Below are 18,785 nucleotides of genomic sequence, written 5' to 3'. Positions count from 1 at the left end.
TAACTTTCTAGAACCTTCCCTCAAAAGACCTGAATTAATCATCGCATCGGCTGCTGTGTTGCTATTTTAATCAAGCTATCTCCATTTTTTAATTTTTGTATTTAAATATCCTTCATTTTTTGCATAGTTCACTAATTTTAACTAAGTAATTTGCTGCGCTCTGAAAGTGTTCATACTAGAACCTTTTCCCACATTTCTTAGATCAAAAATTTGAACATCTTTTATACAGCAATACAAAGTAATGTGTTATGATGAGGTGGAATAAAAATTATACATAGTGTCACTTTTTTGTACACATTCACAGAAAAGTGTGGCGTACATTACATGATACTGACTCTGTGAGAGTGTCCAAAATGTAAGCCTGTTTTCAGAATTCACCTCACTGAGAAAAGTGCTTCTCAGTTTAATCTAATGTTAAGATAAAAACCGCCGTTTCCATTGAGAGAACATTTCTGTGCTGAGCTGGAGATGATCATCCAAGCGTTTATAGAGGTGTTGCCTCCATCTCGGGTCTAGATTCTGTTTAATCTTTTTAAAAACAAATAGTTATTTTTTTAAATTAGAAATGGGTTGGTTTTATAAATGCTTTAATGTAGTGTTTTATATTATGTTCTGTTTTCATGTACCCTTTTATATGTTACTAGTAGGGCTGGGTGATATGGATTAAAAATAAAATCTCAGATTTGATCTCAGATTTTATTATACTAAATAGATTTTTTTTCTCCTCCTTTTCATTTCACCAAAAGAAATTAAAGAAATTATTTAAAAAATCTTATGTCAAGTATTTCGTCTGGGAGTTGACCTGAATTCAGAGTGCAACTAAATACAAGCTGTGGAACATGCTTGTAAAACAAGATGGCGGCCCTGTGATTATAAACAATGAAAATATAACTAAATGTTTGCTGCTAGTGGTTTTACACAATGAGCTAAGAACAGGCTTCACTTCCCTTGTCTAACTTAAACTAACTTAAAAAAAGTAAATAAGTAAATTAAAGTGTCTCGTATTATGGTACAAAAAGATCAGTCTTCACAATATTTTGACAATATATTTATTTATATATATATCCTAAACATATACTCAACATTGCATGCTATTCAATTCATTGAAGCCCAATGAATGCATTGGCATAAAAAAATCCAGATTTTTCAAAAAAAAAAAAATTGTAAATTGAAAAGAATAGATTAGATCGATTTATGGACCAGCCCTAGATTCTATTTCTTGTATTTTTTATTTTGAGCTGCTTGAAAGGACCTTGTGATATCTACAGGTGAACAGTGCTATATTTTGTTTAAAAATGTGCTTGCTCATTGTCCCACTGAACGTCTTTAAATAGAACACATCAGTAAACAAACATCACCATGAAGACCAAGGACTGCAGCAGGCAATGTGATTTTTATTACCCACCCTCTACAAAAAATAAAATAAAAATCCAGGTACATACAAAGCACGCAAACCACTAGAATATAAAAAGGGTGTACTTTCGTTTTTCCTCAACTATCAGGTTAGGCTTTCACTGAGGATTGCACTGACTTAAATATACCTTTGACACCGCAGCATAAAGATAAACACCAGTATTTTTCTTATTATTCAGTGTTGTTACTGTGCTTAGCAGCATTTATTTATTTTGTTTAATTTTCTAATTGAGTCTAATCGTTTCCTTTAACCTTTGACTATATATATATTTTTTGTTTGTTTGTTTTGTGTGTGTCCTCTCTGGCAATGTAGCAATACGAATTGTTGTCTTAATGCCAAAAGCAGCCCAACAGATTTTACTTTCACAAGTGGAGCCTTACTGCTTTCGCTATAGTGCTCTGTTTGATTAATATATGCAAGAAGCTTTATAAAATTTTATGCTGGGACTATTTCATGTTCAATGGACACAGAAACAGGAAGGTAGAAGAGTAAAAAAATGAGAGAATCAAATGAGACAAAATGCTAAAAGGGAGAAAAGGTGAAAGAGAAAGAGGAGAGGAAAGGGAGAGAGCAATATAACATCCTCTGAGTCTGCTTCTACACAGAACTGAACTTTATGGCCATTTTGCATTATTATTTTGCACTACTAACGTTGCTGAACTTTTATAATCAATTTAAATTTAAAAATACACAAATGAACGTTTACTGCATTTTTGCACCATTATTGTTTTGCACTGCCAACATTGAACTTTTCAAATGAATGCCTTTTTGCACAATTATTTTGCACTACAAACATGGTTGAAACTTCTTCTGCACACTTTTTCTTTTTTTTAAAAAAAAGCACTGTACATTCTTATCACTGCTGCACTCTATATTGTAATGTTATTTTATTTCAATTGCAATCTCATTAATTTGTCATAAGCTGTATGCAACAAAATTTAGTTTTGTATGCGCTCTGTACATACAAAATGACAACAAAGTTGTACATACAAAGTTGGTCTAAGTCTAAGTCTACGCCTCCAAAGAGAGATCTAAAAAGAACAGCAAAACTAGCCAATAAGGTATTACAGGTACAAACAACCAACGCATTGATACCATCACTGGGGAATACACAGTATAATTTAATATAAAATGTATAAAGTGACAGCTAATAATAGGGGTTTTCTGTATGGAAGTGAATCTGTAAGTACCGGAATCCTGTAGGTAACATAACCTTTGGCTATATTGTTGTAAATGTTGCTACCTTTAATGTTACGTGAAATATTATGATCTCCCACTTCTCGTGGGGTGAATGTGGATTTGTGGGTAGTCTTCCTGTAATTTGAGAATGTGGACTTCGAGCAACCTCCTACCACATGTCGATGTGCCTCTGAGCTAGGCATTTGTATCGGTGTTTGAATGTATGTAAACTTAAGTGCAACTGGATGAACGTGGCTCTATTGTGTATTGTCTTAAGTTTAATTCAATTCAATAAAATGTTATTTATATAGCGCCAATTCATGAAACATGTCATCTCAAGGCACTTTCCAAAGTGAAATTCAATCAGATTATACAGATTGGGTCAGATTATACAGATTGGTCAAAAATGTCCTATATAAGGGAACCCAGTTGATTGCATCAAAGTCCCAACAAGCAGCATTCACTCCTGGAGAAGCGTAGAGCCACAGGGAGAGTCGTCTGCATTGTACATGGCTTTGCTGCAATCCCTCATACTGAGCAAGCATGAAGCGACAGTGGAAAGAAAAACTCCCCATTAACGGGAAGGAAAACCTCCAGCAGAACCGGGCTCAGTATGAACGATCATCTGCCTCGACCGACTGGGGGTTACAGAAGAAGGTATAACAAGAAAAGTGCACTATGAATTCAGTCCATTGACCATAGGCTAGCGTCATCACGGCGCTCTGGTGTCACACAGGCAGAGGAATCGAATTTAAAGGTTGTTTTTGCTGCAATGCTTTTGGTAAGATCAATTGTAACCTCGGGGTAGTGAGTTTTTCGTAACATGTGTGTATAGGTGGTGATGTACCTGAGTGCAGTCCAATGCGTATTTTCACTTTGATTTCAGGCATGTGTTTGATCTTAAATGCTCCTATTGAATGCAGGATGTCAAGAGACATGTTTGCCACCTCAGCTGCGTGTCGATTCCCATTTCTGTTGGGAACCCCTGAAGCCACCATGTAGGCATCTCCAATAGTTTCTACCTAAACAGAAAACACATCATAATTTAGTTAATTCTGTTAATAAAAAGAGCAAGGAAAAATTATTCCCCTTTTTCTTTTGATGGAAAAATGAATACTTCATAGACTTGTCTGACATGATAAGTTAAAAGAAGCCTAGGTGAAGGTGCTTACTTTGTAGACATCATGAGTAGCGATGATGGCATCAAACATAGTGTAGAGGTCATTAAGCAAGTCGACCACCTAAAAACACAATTTCAGTTAAAAAGTGACAATGTAAAAAAATGAACAAATGTTTAAGTGATTTGTACCTCAATGGGTTCACTAAGAGCTGAGATGGTTGTAAATCCAACAATGTCACTGAAGTAAAGGGTGCAGTCTGAATAGTGTTCAGGTCGGACAGGTTTTCCCTTTTTCAAGGCCTGAGCCACAGATCTGAAACGTGCATATATATATATGGGTTAAAATGTGGGCATCTGGTTAGGATGCCTCCTGGACGCCTCCCTGGTGAGGTGGTCCGGGCACGTCCCACCAGAAGGAGACCCAGAAGGAGACCCAGGACACGTTGGAGGGACTATGTCTCTCTACATGTCTCTGTGTTGCCCTCTGATAGACCTGCGACCCACCCACAGTGTACCTGACTCCAACCACTCCACTGATCCCTTCTTGTTGCAAAATTAAAAATAAACATACCTGTTAAAATGAAAATAATTCAATATTTCTCAATTAAGTCTTACTTTGGCAGGAGCTGTCCCACCAATTTATCCATCTTGCTCCTCTCAACCTCCAGCTCATCTGTCCGTTCCCTGATAAGATCCTCCAGGTTAGAGCTGTACTGCTCCAACATCCGTAACATTGAGTCAATGATGTTTGCCTTCTTCCCTCTGCTGATGCCCCGGAACTGAAAACACAAAATGGTAAACGGTTATACAGGCGTGCATATCCATCCTGTCTCAGCTGTAGAGGCCCAAGGGGGTTACAGGGTTCTCCACATAAAGTCATCTGGTTCCCATCTTTTTATGAATGCTTTATAAAATTATTCAATTCTAACTTACCCACAAAATAGTTAAAAAAAACATAATTTTCTGGTTTTTAATGTACAAGAAGTACATTATTGCCTAAGTCTACTGTTGCTTGAACTATTTTAACAAATTGCTTCTATCTTGCAAAATTAAGCCTGTCTTGGGTTGTGAAAAGAAAGTACCTTATGTGTCATTCTTATGTAGAGGGAATCATTTTTTTATGTTTTCTTCTCATAATTTGGTATTGCTTAAATAATTTGTAAGAACTTGTTAATTCTTGGGTGACTGACTTTTTTTGGTTTCGTTTACATTCTGTAGTTGTAGTCATTTTGAGGTCAATTTTGTTGTTTGTAGACTATATTTTGTAATATTTCTGTTTGTTTTCTTCCTTGTGGCTCTAATTGTCAGATTCTGCATGTTATAACTCTCTTCCACTCAGTTCCTCTGCCTTCAATAGTGTCAGCTGTTTCTTATCTTTCCGCCTGTGTTGCCTTGCCTTTCTCCACTCTTCCCTCCTATAGATATTCACTGGTTCTTATTGTTTGTTGCTGCATTTTTCTGTTGCCTTTGTTCTCTGCCCATCCATTCTATTCTCCTCATGCCTGTCAGTGAGTTTATTGTCCCCCCCTCCCATGTTCGTGTCAGCTCTTTAACCAACAAAGCTCACCACTCATATATTACTAATGTTAACTTAGGTCTCACAAGCTTTAGAATCTGGTTGGATTTATACTAATAAAAATCTGTGCTTTTTACAAAACAAAAGTATGGGATAACAAACAATGGTATTGCTAGGAAATGTCATAATTTGAATATTCTAATCCACTGAAAAATATTAATTTAATAGGCAAAAAAATATTATTTCTAACTAAATTCTGTTTCATGACCATTTCAATATTTACATAACATTTGAGGATTGTCATGGTTTTAATCATTGTTCATCGAGCTGCGCCCAAATGCACCATCCTCTGAAACTTTTGGACTACCTAAGCTTGTAAAATTACAAATCTTCAATCTTCAAATTATCTGTAAACAACGCAAAAAAGGCCAGAAAGCATAAAACAAAACTCAGCATAAACCAAAGCTTAAGCTTTAGGTCAGAAAAATGGGTCCTTGGCTTTTTTTGAGGAAGTCTACTAAATGATGTTCTTGCTAAATCAACATTTTGAAATGTGATTTCATTTGACCTTTAGTTTGATTCAGTATCAACAAATGTCATCATTTAATTTGTGATATTGCTGTAAAATCAATGTGAGGAAAATACCCATGACACACACGTACAAGATGTGCACTGACAGCAAGCTTTCTGGAAGTCATCAGAAATAAGGTTCAAGTTTGTTCAATAAGAAAACATTTATTTTGTGAAGCAAGAATCACAATTTCCAACCAAAAGTACTACACAGAAATCCATTGTTCAGATGATCATCTGAACATTAGCAACATTGACATTTTCTGATCTCATCCAAGTTTAGTTTATTATCTTTTGTTATCTTCAGTATACCCTTCCTCCCTTCCTGCTAAAACAGTGGATAAGTTCCGGAAAACATGCATAAAAGATGTACAGAGAAACAAATGCAAAAAGCATGCATGTGGTGATGCTAAGTTCCCCAAAGAAAACTGTTCCATCAAAGATTGTCTCACCTGCTTGAAAATCTCGTCAAAGTTCGGTCGCAGGCTCGGATCTTCGTTCCAACATTCATTCATCAGATTGAGACACTCGACTGGAGCTTCGTCCTCTGAAACCATCGGCCTGCAGAGAGGAGGTGGCTTCTTCAGACGCTCCAGAATCTCTAAAGAATTAAACAGGCAGTGAGAGTGGGTGGTGGGACTGGATAGGCAAAGGTTGCTAAGACAGGCGTTCAGTCAGATCAACAGCTCTTCTGACGAGGCAAACATTCTCACCGTGAGGAGGCATATCCATCATGGCATATGGCAGTGTTCGTGAGATCACTTCCTGTACAATGATGGAAAAACTAAAGACATCTCCAGCAAAAGAACCTGCTTGTACTGGATTCCTCAGAAGTTCAGGAGCTGTCCACAAAAGATCTGAGAGAAATATGAGAAGGCTCAGATAACGTTTGAATCTCATCAATACATTTATACACTTTGCTACAAACAACAATAACTGGGAATCTCCTTCTCAAACCATTTCTCATAGACTGAAAAAAAATACAAAAGTTCTAGTATAGCTGATTACGGGACAACTCCAGGCCCCGAGACCCTTGCAGCTGCTGTATGTATTCATATTGCTACTATGTTTGTGACTTTTTTATAGTTGTTTTTTTGTTTTATCAAAACAGGTCTCTCTTATAACTGGAATCCTGAATCTCAATGAGACAACTGGCATAACTAAAGTTGATTGCTGATGTTGAAGAACGAGATGGCTTGAAGATTTGATTGAATCTGCTCTTTACAAGCAAATCCTATAGGAGAATGTAGGACCTTCAGTTCAGGACATTATGCTCAAGAGCACTCTGGCTATACAGTAGTATGATCTGAACAAAGCCTTCCCCTGAATGCGAATTGACAGAAAAGTTCAGATTGTTGAACTTGAGTGAAATTTTACTAAACTATAGTTGCACATCCACCGCGCCTATTTGCAGTTTTACTTCACTCTATTCATGCGTCCATCATGTTGTTTGCAGTTTTGCTTTGCTCTAGTCGCCCAATTTGCACTATTTGCGTCGCTCGAAACGCGTCGTTTGCATCCTAATGGTGCCTTTACACAGGGATATCATGTAAATCACTCGCTCCATTTGCCTTGTTCATGTTCGGTGTGAACACACCTTGAATCCCAGAATGCAATAACTCATTTTAATGACAGCTCCCAGGATGGAGGACTCACAGCTGGAATCCCTGTTACACCGTAGAGTTATAAATTCCATCTTTGCAGGGACCTTGGATTCAAAGCAAAACACGGTCTGCTGTGTGTTTAACTGCTAACTGTACACTGGCCAAAACAATTCAAAATTCGTAAAACTTATTCATTGTAAATGCCGCAAATTCTGCAGGTTATCATTCTGCCAGACCAACCAGACCAGGCCGAACATTGTCTAGTAAGGATTATTTATCAGATTTAGACACCCTAAACTGTTGTTTAACAGTTATACATCATTAATTCTCAGCTTTAGAAGGTTAACCGGTGTACCTGAACACATCCAACACCAAGCATCTGGAGTGGATAAAAGCTACGTTGATTACTTTGCTTTGTGGGAACTCCCAAGACATAGATGTTAATACACTGATAAGCCTATCCTCTACAGCTCTAGAGATCTAAGGATGCCATCAGTGTTGGTTCTGACCCAACAAACAACAGAGTAAGAGGTAACAAAGGTGCGGATTACAAACATCAGCATGCGGGGAACAGATGGAAGAACTTGCGATATAGCAAACAGGCTTAAATTGCAGGAAACCGGACTGTCACTCAGTTTTTCTGTGATTAACAGAGCGAAAGTCCGATTGCCTCCAATTTAAGCCTGTTTGCAGTTGCAATGACCCGGATAACTGAAAATTTGCACATGCAATTTACGATATATTATTACACTGACCTGGGCAGAGATGCTTAATTAGATTGACTTAATTTCAGGTGAACAAACACTTTTACTATTATTATTGTTCTACATCAGTGACCAACAAATATTGCTATTGTTTAAGCAGAACTCATTGCAAATCTAAAACGTGCATTACAGATTTATTCTTGCCATTTCATATTCTCCTTTCTGAGGTGTTTTATGATGGTTTCTGGGTAAGCCTTACACATAAACCAGCAACCCACCATGCCCTGGGTATTCTATGTGTTTATCACCCTAATGAGAGGAAACAGACACTAAATAAAGTATATAGTTAAAATGTTTGTGAAAAATAAGTTATAGTTATAAACATTTTAGGTAACTGGTGCAATGTACCACTACCTAGGAAATAGACATATCCTGTTATTTCAGTTTTACCTTGTAGTTCGTCAGGAAGAATGACACCTTGAGAGTGAAGAATCATGGGCAGACCATAATCTGTGATTTTCAAAACAAATCGGCCATCAACTAAGCAATTTGTGGACTTCAGGCGACCGTGAGTCAACCCTCGCAGATGAAGATACTTCATTCCCTATAACACAGGGAAGACGGTTCAAGATGTCAAACATTTCATTTGAGGCCAGTATAATGGAATATAGCTTGACAAAGGGAAGCTTTTATATTATGAATATTGGTTGTTGCAGAAATGGAAGACTTCACTCATGTCTACTAATACAAAAAGGTGGCATCAGAATTTACTTTGAAAGTAAAACACTGAGTCAGTTTCTTAACTGCAGAATCAATCAAGAGAAATAAAAAAAGTTGGTGAATGTCAATAGATACATCATTCTGCATTATCAGTGTTTTGTGTTAAAATCAGATCATAAAACTGGATTTAATCCACAGATTAACATGACAGACTTGGATTAAAAGTTATTTACATTCAATCAAGAAGTTTGCCTCTCATAAATGAGACAGGCACTTCTGAAGATATAATACAAAAACAATGTAAAATAAGTATCAATTAATTTTAATTATTTTAGAGATTTTACTTGTATATTAATTGTATTAGTTTGAGTGTCAAAAAGATTTATATGTTTCCTAATAATTAAGGGAATAATACAAATATGTCAGTAAGGTTTAAACATAACTTTAGATAACATCATCAACAACAACAATAAAAAAAAATAATAATAATAATAATAGTAGTAATAATAATGATAATAATGCATTTTATTTGTAATGCATTTTACATTTCCAATAAATCTCAAAGTGCTACAGTTAATAGAAAACAGATAATAAAATAAGAAGAAAGATATTAAAATGTAATTAAAATACTCAAGTAAAGGTACTGAGGCAGTTACATGCAAGCAAATTAAAACCAAAACAAAGCCTTTAAAGGAGACCATTAAAAGCAGTGGGTAAACAGAAAGGTTTTAAGGCCTGTTTTAAAATGTGACAGGGTCTGTAGAACCCTCAGAGGTGGAGGTCCGAACCCCAATGGTGCAGGATTGAGTCCTGGGAATGTGTAAAATGTCAGTGTTAGAAGAACGGGGAGTGCTTGAGGGACAATAAAGGGTGAAAAGATCTTTTAAATAAGGTGGCACGTTACCATGCAGACACTGGAAGGTAAGCAGAGAGATTTTGTAGATGATCCAGGCAGAGATGGGAAGCCAGTCAAGAGAATGGAGAATAGGGGTAATATGTTCATGTTTTCCCACTCATCAGGATCCTGGCAGAGCAGTTCTGAACGTACTGCAATTGCTGTAGGTTCTTGCCAGGAATCCCAATGAGAAGAGCAATAAAGAAGTCAAGTCTGGAGGAGACAAAGGCATGGATGAGCCTTTCTGCATCAGAGAGGGATGATGAAGCCTGGAGTTTAGCAAATTCTTCGGAGGTAGTAAAATTTTATTTTGCATATGTGCTTAATATGGCTTTCAAATGTGAGCTGTAGTTCAAGGATGACACCAAGATCGGTGACTGTAATGGAAAAACAAATATTCTGGCCAGAGAAGGTAATGCTGAGATTTTTTTGTTGTTGAATCTGATGTGAAGTACAAATTTTAATTACTTCAGCTTTTGAGGTGTTAAGGTGGATACATTTTTGCTGCATCCATGCCTTTATCTCCTCCAGACAGGCTGTAAACGTAGAAAGAGAGAAGAATTGGCAAGGTGAAGGGGGCTGACAATGATGAAGATTAAATGGGTTGGGTGTCAGACACATTGTTACCAAGGTACAGTTGAGTATCATCAGCATAGCAATGGAATGAGACCCCATGGCTGCTGATAATACACCTAAGCGATACCACATACACATTAAAAAGAAGAGGTCCGAGAATTGATCCTTGAGGCACACCACAGGAGACAGAATGACTCAGTGACCTTGCACTGCCAATGGAGATAAATTCAGATCTATCCGTCAAGTAGGGTCGGAACCACTCCAGGGCAGTTCCAGTTAGTCCTACAAGGTGCTGTAGGCAGTCAGGAAGGACATGGTGGTCAACAGTATCAAAGACTGAACAATTAGAAGTGAAGAGGAAGAGCCACAATCAGAAGCCATCAACAGGTCATTTGTGACCCGTACTGAAGCTATTTCAGTACTATGGTTGGCACAGAGCCCGATTGAAATTGTTTCACAATTCTATTGTCATGTAGGTGTTAAATATAAACTGACACTATTTTCTCCAGAACTTTAGCAAGAAAGGGAAGAAAGGGAAGATTGGCAATGGTAGTAGTTTGTCAAGTCTTGGAGGTCCAGGTTGAGTTTTTAAAGAGATGTTTGATGTGTGTGTTTGTTGTGTATTTGTGAACGCGCTGTAGTTCGTTTGACCTGGATTTGACTCGCATCATCCATGTGCGTTTCCATCACATAATGACATCAGAGTTAAGGGCTGTACGAATTTGGCACAGTGGTCCGAAGCTCCTTTCCTTCCCACGATGAGAGTTCTCACTGTTAACCCTGTGAAAGGTCAAGGAACAGGAGCAGGAGCTAAAAGCTAATATTAAGGGTATTCGGATGGAGCCTAACAAATCAGCAGGAACACTGTGCTGCCCAAAGATATGCCTGGTGTTATCCTCATGCTCCTTTTCCGAAGATAACTTCTATTTTTGTATAACATAACAGATGTCAAATTCGAAAATCTTGGCTGGATGTTTTTGCCATCTTGAGTTAATTATAAACGGTTTTGTCACTAAGTGTGTGTGTGTGTGTGTGTGTGTGTGTGTGTGTGTGTGTGTGTGTGTGTGTGTGTGTGTGTGTGTGTGTGTGTGTATGTGTATGTGAACACACGCATGCATTTACCAGGGTAAGCAAAGCCTGGGGCTTTAAATCCTGGGGCTTTTGAGGGGAAAGGGGCTATTGAAGGTGACATCAACAAACTTGTCCTTACTCTGATGCCTAAACAGCGCACACACACACAAACATATTTATACATGATCTTAGAGGAACCTTAATGAGGTCCAAGAGGAGTGAGGACTTGAACATCCAGTCCAGCCTCACATCGCTGTCGGCCAGCAGGTCTGCCAGACTTCCCCGTGGGCAGTACTCGACCACCAGAGCAAGAATTCCCGAATCCACAAATAAACCCAGGTATAGATTCAGGTTCTCATGACGCATCTCACGTAGCTGGAGACAAACACACAAAAAATATGCTTGAACATTTATCAAAATTTTAAACCATTGAAATCTAAAAGTCAGACTACCGGTTATCTGTTGGACATATACCCTGCTTGGATGGTTTAGCTGTGGTTTTGTGTTTGGGTTGTTTATTGCTGTTTCCACTGTTGTCATTAAAATCCATGTTTAAAATAAACCAATGTAAAGCAGCCCCAGTTGAAATGCGTAAATTCCAAAACATATAGAAACCTATAACTCTACACTTACAGATGCATCACAAATACACTAAATGACCCAAAAACAATAAATATGATTTTTTTGCTTCCTTTTGATATTCACTAAAAGTTTAATTTGATTCACTTCAATATCACCTTATTAATTCCAAAGAGAAAATAAATGTACAAACTATTGGTCTGATTTTCTTCAAAACGTCATATATATGTAGAGAAGCTGGATGTCCTGTAGTGGTCTGTGTTGCAGTGGATCTGAAGAAGCCTCTGGCCAAACTTCTGACTCCTTAGGTTTGTCCAATATGGTTTTATTTTATGAACCATTCTTCTTCAACAAATCCATTCTTCTATCCTCCCAGATTTTCTTATCTCCCAAAGCTGTCATTGTTACTGTTACCAAGAGACTATTTGTTCTCTGTGATTTTTCTCTTAATAGTAAGTACACCTGGTCTGCCGTCCTGTTAGCTGTGACATCATCCAGGGGAGGCAGATCATCCTCTATTACAGGGGTGTCAAACTCATTTTGGTTGAGGGGCCGCATACAGCTTAATCTGATCTCAAGAGGGCCACACGTGTAAACTCATTGCAAGATTAAACAGAACTAATAAAAGTGGACTTGTTGTTGATTTTTATATTAAATTAATTTCACTTTTACACAATATATTATGAATAACCTCAGCATTTTTAAGAAAAGTATGTGCAATTTCAACAATACTTCTACTCAGTTAAACGTTGCTGGTGAAGATTCTCAGTCATCCAGGTCATGGTCATTCCAAAAAAAGGTAAAAAACAAAGCAACTGGACTTGTTTTCCGTAGTTGAAGACGTTTCGCTTCCTCTATACCATACCAAACAAAGGCCTGTAATGGCTTAGATAACATGCAAATTCAACCGAAACAGGACCACCCCTTAGTAATGGGCGGTCGTAAAAACCATTAAGCCAGCGGAATGGACCGAAACTGGTCCACTCCTCTGTAACGAGGAGTCGTTAGAGTGTTATTGGCTTGGCTTAAAGGAACAATGTTTTAATCACCTGAATGAGGGTGAGAGTTAAGTTGACGATTGGCTGGAATTAATCCTATAGCTGTGTTGTAAGTTTTTGAGAGTTGGAACCTAAGGCCTCCTCCTCTGTTTAAGGTTGGTCTTTCTCTCTTGACGTAGATGGCTTCCTTCACATCCCTTTCGAACCATCTGTCTTCTTTGTCCAAAATATGGACATTTTGGTCCTCAAAAGAGTGTCCTTTGTCCTTTAGGTGTAAGTGGACAGCAGAGTCTTGACCTGAGGAGGTAGCTCTCCTGTGTTGAGCCATGCGTCTGTGGAGAGGTTGTTTGGTTTCTCCAATATAAAGATCAGAACATTCCTCACTGCACTGAACTGCATACACCACTCCGCTCATCTTAGGTTTGGGGGTTTTGTCCTTGGGATGCACCAGCCTCTGTCTGAGGGTCCTGTTTGGTTTGAAATGTACTGGGATTTTATGTTTGGAGAAAATCCTCTTGAGTTTTTCAGAGACTCCAGCAACATATGGGATGACGATGTTTTTGCGTTTATTCTTCTCACCATTATGTTCTGCAGCGGGTCTTTTGGATTTTCTTGCTGATTTGACAAAAGCCCAGTTAGGGTACCCACAGGTTTGGAGGGCATCTCTGATGTGTTCACACATCAGAGATGCCCAAACAGGACCCTCAGACAGAGGCTGGTGCATCCCAAGGACAAACACATCACTGGGCTTTTGTCAAATCAGCAAGAAAATCCAAAAGACCCGCTGCAGAACATAATGGTGAGAAGAATAAACGCAAAAACATCGTCATCCCATATGTTGCTGGAGTCTCTGAAAAATTCAAGAGGATTTTCTCCAAACATAAAATCCCAGTACATTTCAAACCAAACAGGATCCTCAGACAGAGGCTGGTGCATCCCAAGGACAAACACATCAGAGATGCCCTCCAAACCTGTGGGTACCCTAACTGGGCTTTTGTCAAATCAGCAAGAAAATCCAAAAGACCCGCTGCAGAACATAATGGTGAGAAGAATAAACGCAAAAACATCGTCATCCCATATGTTGCTGGAGTCTCTGAAAAACTCAAGAGGATTTTCTCCAAACATAAAATCCCAGTACATTTCAAACCAAACAGGACCCTCAGACAGAGGCTGGTGCATCCCAAGGACAAAACCCCCAAACCTAAGATGAGCGGAGTGGTGTATGCAGTTCAGTGCAGTGAGGAATGTTCTGATCTTTATATTGGAGAAACCAAACAACCTCTCCACAGACGCATGGCTCAACACAGGAGAGCTACCTCCTCAGGTCAAGACTCTGCTGTCCACTTACACCTAAAGGACAAAGGACACTCTTTTGAGGACCAAAATGTCCATATTTTGGACAAAGAAGACAGATGGTTCGAAAGGGGTGTGAAGGAAGCCATCTACGTCAAGAGAGAAAGACCAACCTTAAACAGAGGAGGAGGCCTTAGGTTCCAACTCTCAAAAACTTACAACACAGCTATAGGATTAATTCCAGCCAATCGTCAACTTAACTCTCACCCTCATTCAGGTGATTAAAACATTGTTCCTTTAAGCCAAGCCAATAACACTCTTAACGACTCCTCGTTATAGAGGAGTGGACCAGTTTCGGTCCATTCCGCTGGCTTAATGGTTTTTACGACCGCCCATTACTAAGGGGTGGTCCTGTTTCGGTTGAATTTGCATGTTATCTAAGCCATTACAGGCCTTTGTTTGGTATGGTATAAAGCTTGTTACTCATCATTACTCCAGACTTTTTGAATTGAGAAAGCTTCCGGGAGAGGAAGCGAAACGTCTTCAACTACGGAAAACAAGTCCAGTTGCTTTGTTTTTTACCTTTTTTTGGAATACTCAGTTAAACATTTACTTGTGCATTATGCATAAGAACTGATCACAGTGATTGTACAATGTTGAAAAACATTTATTCACATTTTTTGGAACTTAAAAACACTGTCCTGCATGACAAAATACATCAAACAGATAAAAATTAAGAAATGATTTAAAATCAATTTTCCACATCTGAAGCTCAGTGCTACCATCTGCTGAATAAAACACAGCGCCCCTCGTGGACAATATAGGAACTGCAGATTTTCAATTAAACGAAGTAAATGTTTTTTTCAATAATTGTTTTATAATTCTCTTCCTTTTATCCCCTCTTTCTTTCACCTTTTCTTTTGTTCTTCTTGTTCTTCCTTTCCTCTCCTACTTTCCTATCGTAGTGTCCATATCATTTGAGATATTCCCCACATGAATCATAATAAAACTATTCACATGCATAAATCAAGCGAAGCACTATGGCAAAAGCCGTGCTGCTCCACTTGTGAAAGTCAAATCTGATGAGCTCGTTTTAGCATTAAGACAACAATTCTTATTGCCACATTGCCAGACAGGACATTGGAAACAAAAAAAAAATCATTGTTGAATAATGATAATGCATTTAGCCGGACTAAATGGTTCGGCGGGCCGGGACCGGCAATTAGGGCCGGGACTGTCAAGTTAGATATGTACTGGTAAAGGTTAGGCTTTATACTTTAAACAAGGATGTGTGTGTGTGTGTGTGTGTGTGTGTGTGTGTGTGTGTGTGTGTGTGTGTGTGTGTGTGTGTGTGTTCATCAGCTGTTTGTTGCTCTTACTCATCTACTGTTTCATGTTTTCATTTGCCGTTAGTTGTACCTGGCCAAACAGATTTTGGGTGTTTTGGTTGACAGCTGTTGTTGCCTTTGCGAAAGGAACTTTCTTCAGCCAAACCCAGTCTCCCTGGAAACAAACCAACCAATCAATGCACAGTTAGTATGATGGCCTAAGCACTCAAAAAGAAAAAAAGAAAAGAAACACAAATAATTTCAGAGGTACTTAGACATTAAAATCCTAAATAGCAAGTCGGTAAATGTCAGAAGGACAATAGTAAATCAACTAAACATGTCCATACTCACAATCAGAGCAGTGATTAAAAACAATTACTTGGACAAAATAATCCCGTACAAGCACCCAAGTTTATTGTACAACCACAGTGTGTGATGGTAGAAATGGTTTTAAAATATTTTCCAAACTTCTTGTTGTAGAATTGTGGGAAAAAGTGGCATCTTTGGGTTAATACTTCTCCATTATAACCTTTACTCTAAGTCTGTATGCTGGTGCCAACTGATTTGGAAAGCATTCCAGGAAAAAAAATAGTTTTCTGTTCTACAATCACAGCAATAAACTGGCTGGAGTTTGCCAAATGCTACAAACAAATACAAGCACGTGTGGTGCTTGTATGGTGACAAACACGAAACTGGGTTTGATATAAAACAAGTGGTGAATATGTGGAAACACACTTGATGGCCACTTTTAGGTATGGTGGGGACCTTTGATGCTGTCTGCATGTTTTCTTCAAAAGGTATTGGGAACCACATGAGTCATTAAAGCATAAAAAGCTACAACAGTCAGCCATGAAAAAAACAACAACTAAAAATGTGATGTAATTGTATTTTTTTAGCAGGAAAATTATTCAAAACATGTGAAATGAATACAAAAACGATCTGCATCTCCAGAATGAATTCATAGAAAAAACTAGCGTGTCACTGGGAATTTAGTAGAAATTAATATTTTAAAGTAGACTTTTTTCCTCTTAATAGGTAATTTCAGGGGTTCGGTACACTGACACAAACACAGGTACCTCCAGTATCCCAATGTTGGAACTCTCAGGTGTTGTCAGGATGTAACTTCTGGCAATGGAGCGGAGCGGAGTTTTAATTTCCAAAAGACTCCTCATGATCGACTCGTCATTTAGTTTCTAGAAAAAAATAACCTTCAGTTGTAAATATCAAGTCCATTAATCCATTCTTAAAAACAGTCCAAGAGGTATGCATTTTTTATTATTATTTTTTTTTTTTTTACACTCTGTCATGTCTTAAACAGCAGATTAGGTAATGTTTCTTTAATGTGTTGCATCCCAAGTGCAAAATTTCAGTTTAATCTGATGAGACAGGAATATTTGTACTGACTTTATATACGTTTTTTTATGTGTGCACATTTCATATTATTAATGTTTTAAACAATGCATTGCTATTTTTGTAAGTGGTTAACATTTGACTTACTAAAATGTTGGATGTGGATAGTGAACACCATTGACTGGTCACTAATTTAACTCAATCTTGTCTACACAACTATTCACAGACTTGCTTTTACAGTAGTTGTTTATGCTTCCCTTTGCCTATTTATACATTTCACAATTCTGTGTTGACATTTAACTCTGAAGGTGAAAGTCTGCATCAGGTTGAGAGAATAAAACCTTAAAGTTGGTGAGCTCAGGCTCTCTGTTTTATTTACAGTGTGTTTTAGCTCCGAGTAAAACTACTGTCTACAGGAGTCTTGTCAGCAGCCCCTGTATTACATAAAAAACGCATAAAACTGTGAATTAAACAGAAAGTGTAAAATCTTATTTTTATCTTTAAAAAACTTTATAACAAATACAAAAATTATTAGTTGCATTATGGAGAACCTCAACCTGAAAGACTAGGTCTATTGCCTTTAGAAAAGTATCTTTATGATCTTCACAATCATCGGTTGGCTATGCATATAGTCCCTGAAGGCTAAAAACGTCTGCTAATCATCTCATGACCTCAAAATCGAAGTATTCTTCTCAACCATATATCTTTATCATTTAAGAAAATGACATAATTTATGTAGTGCTATTCTCGGTCTCATTTTGTTTATTTTGAGTAATCTATATGCATGGACTGCTATAATGTCTCAATATATTGAATAAATTAAAATGATAAATCATCTTATGTTCTCATTTATGAGATATTAAACACAATTTTTTTTAATTTATATTTTCTGGTTGTCTTGATCTGCCATTCCCAAGTTTTTGTGACCATCATCTCAACCGATTTCTCTGCAATATACTCATCTTATGAATGCTATAATGAACGATAATTGCTATTTTAAGTCACTTTATCTTTTAATGTGTGATTTGGAGTGGTAAGAATGAATGATGAGTAATTCAAGAATCTTTCTGCTCTTTCCTTTTCTCCAGACATAGGTTTCTACTAGGCCAATTTATTAGGTAATTTGACTTCACGATGTTATAAATGTCACAGAAATAAGGATTGTATCTAATATTTTCTGTCTCTTCTTGATTTCACATTAGTTTTTTCCTAAATAAAAGCTAATTTCTATTAAATAGTTTTTTTATTGTAAAGAGGTTCAATAACTTTTGGAAGAACTTTTAAGAATGTCGTCAGTTTTATTCTTTCAATACAACTTGTTGTAAAACATAAAAATGGGTTCATTAACAGGGTCTAATTTCTCAGAAGACAGGAGGTTATACACATTGAGGATATTTATAGAAAAGTTTTTGTTTTCTCTAAGTTGTGACTGGTGTTACCGTGTGTGTTTAAAAATGAAAAAAGAAAAAAAAAATCTGATTTTTTTTTTTTTGCAATATTAAGGTTGCCTAAATATTGCCTCGACCCTTGCCTAAATATTTCAGCTGCAATAAAAACATGATTTAAAACCCCCAAATAGATCTTCCTTAGATTATGAATAACAACTACGATAAGTACAAGACTCCTTATTTTTTATTGACTTTTAGGGTAAACATTACGTATGAAAGTATCCCTATATGTGGAAAAATTAAGTTTACAAAACACTATTTTGATTTTGTTTTTTATATCAACTTTAGCAGGTTTGAGTATCAGAAAGTTCACATTTCCTGTTGAATGAAGTTATTAAAACTTTGCCATAGTTTATATTAGATCACATTAAAATCGAATTCACCAAGAACAAATTTAAAGGAAAGATTTAAATGTTCAAA

The 18,785-nt window shown here is 37.3% G+C and overlaps 1 protein-coding gene across 1 annotated transcript in view; it reads right to left on the bottom strand.

Moving 5' to 3' along the window:
* LOC105927025 (retinal guanylyl cyclase 2) overlaps nucleotides 1-18,785 on the bottom strand; it is a 43,735-nt gene that overhangs the window by 5,029 nt on the left and 19,921 nt on the right. Inside the window, exons 11-20 of the mRNA XM_036145888.1 lie at nucleotides 16,644-16,760; nucleotides 15,659-15,742; nucleotides 11,568-11,744; nucleotides 8,558-8,711; nucleotides 6,513-6,656; nucleotides 6,252-6,400; nucleotides 4,329-4,492; nucleotides 3,903-4,026; nucleotides 3,766-3,834; nucleotides 3,441-3,615 (exon numbers count right to left, since the gene is read on the bottom strand). Coding sequence (XP_036001781.1) covers nucleotides 3,441-3,615; nucleotides 3,766-3,834; nucleotides 3,903-4,026; nucleotides 4,329-4,492; nucleotides 6,252-6,400; nucleotides 6,513-6,656; nucleotides 8,558-8,711; nucleotides 11,568-11,744; nucleotides 15,659-15,742; nucleotides 16,644-16,760 — 1,357 coding nt within the window. The remainder of the gene's footprint in view (nucleotides 1-3,440; nucleotides 3,616-3,765; nucleotides 3,835-3,902; nucleotides 4,027-4,328; nucleotides 4,493-6,251; nucleotides 6,401-6,512; nucleotides 6,657-8,557; nucleotides 8,712-11,567; nucleotides 11,745-15,658; nucleotides 15,743-16,643; nucleotides 16,761-18,785) is intronic.

The sequence above is a fragment of the Fundulus heteroclitus genome, chromosome 2 (assembly GCF_011125445.2).
Source record: "Fundulus heteroclitus isolate FHET01 chromosome 2, MU-UCD_Fhet_4.1, whole genome shotgun sequence".
Classification (NCBI taxonomy): Eukaryota; Metazoa; Chordata; class Actinopteri; order Cyprinodontiformes; family Fundulidae; genus Fundulus; species Fundulus heteroclitus.
The sequence above is the reverse complement of the archived record's forward strand: the minus strand, read 5'-3'. Positions and strand labels throughout refer to the sequence as shown.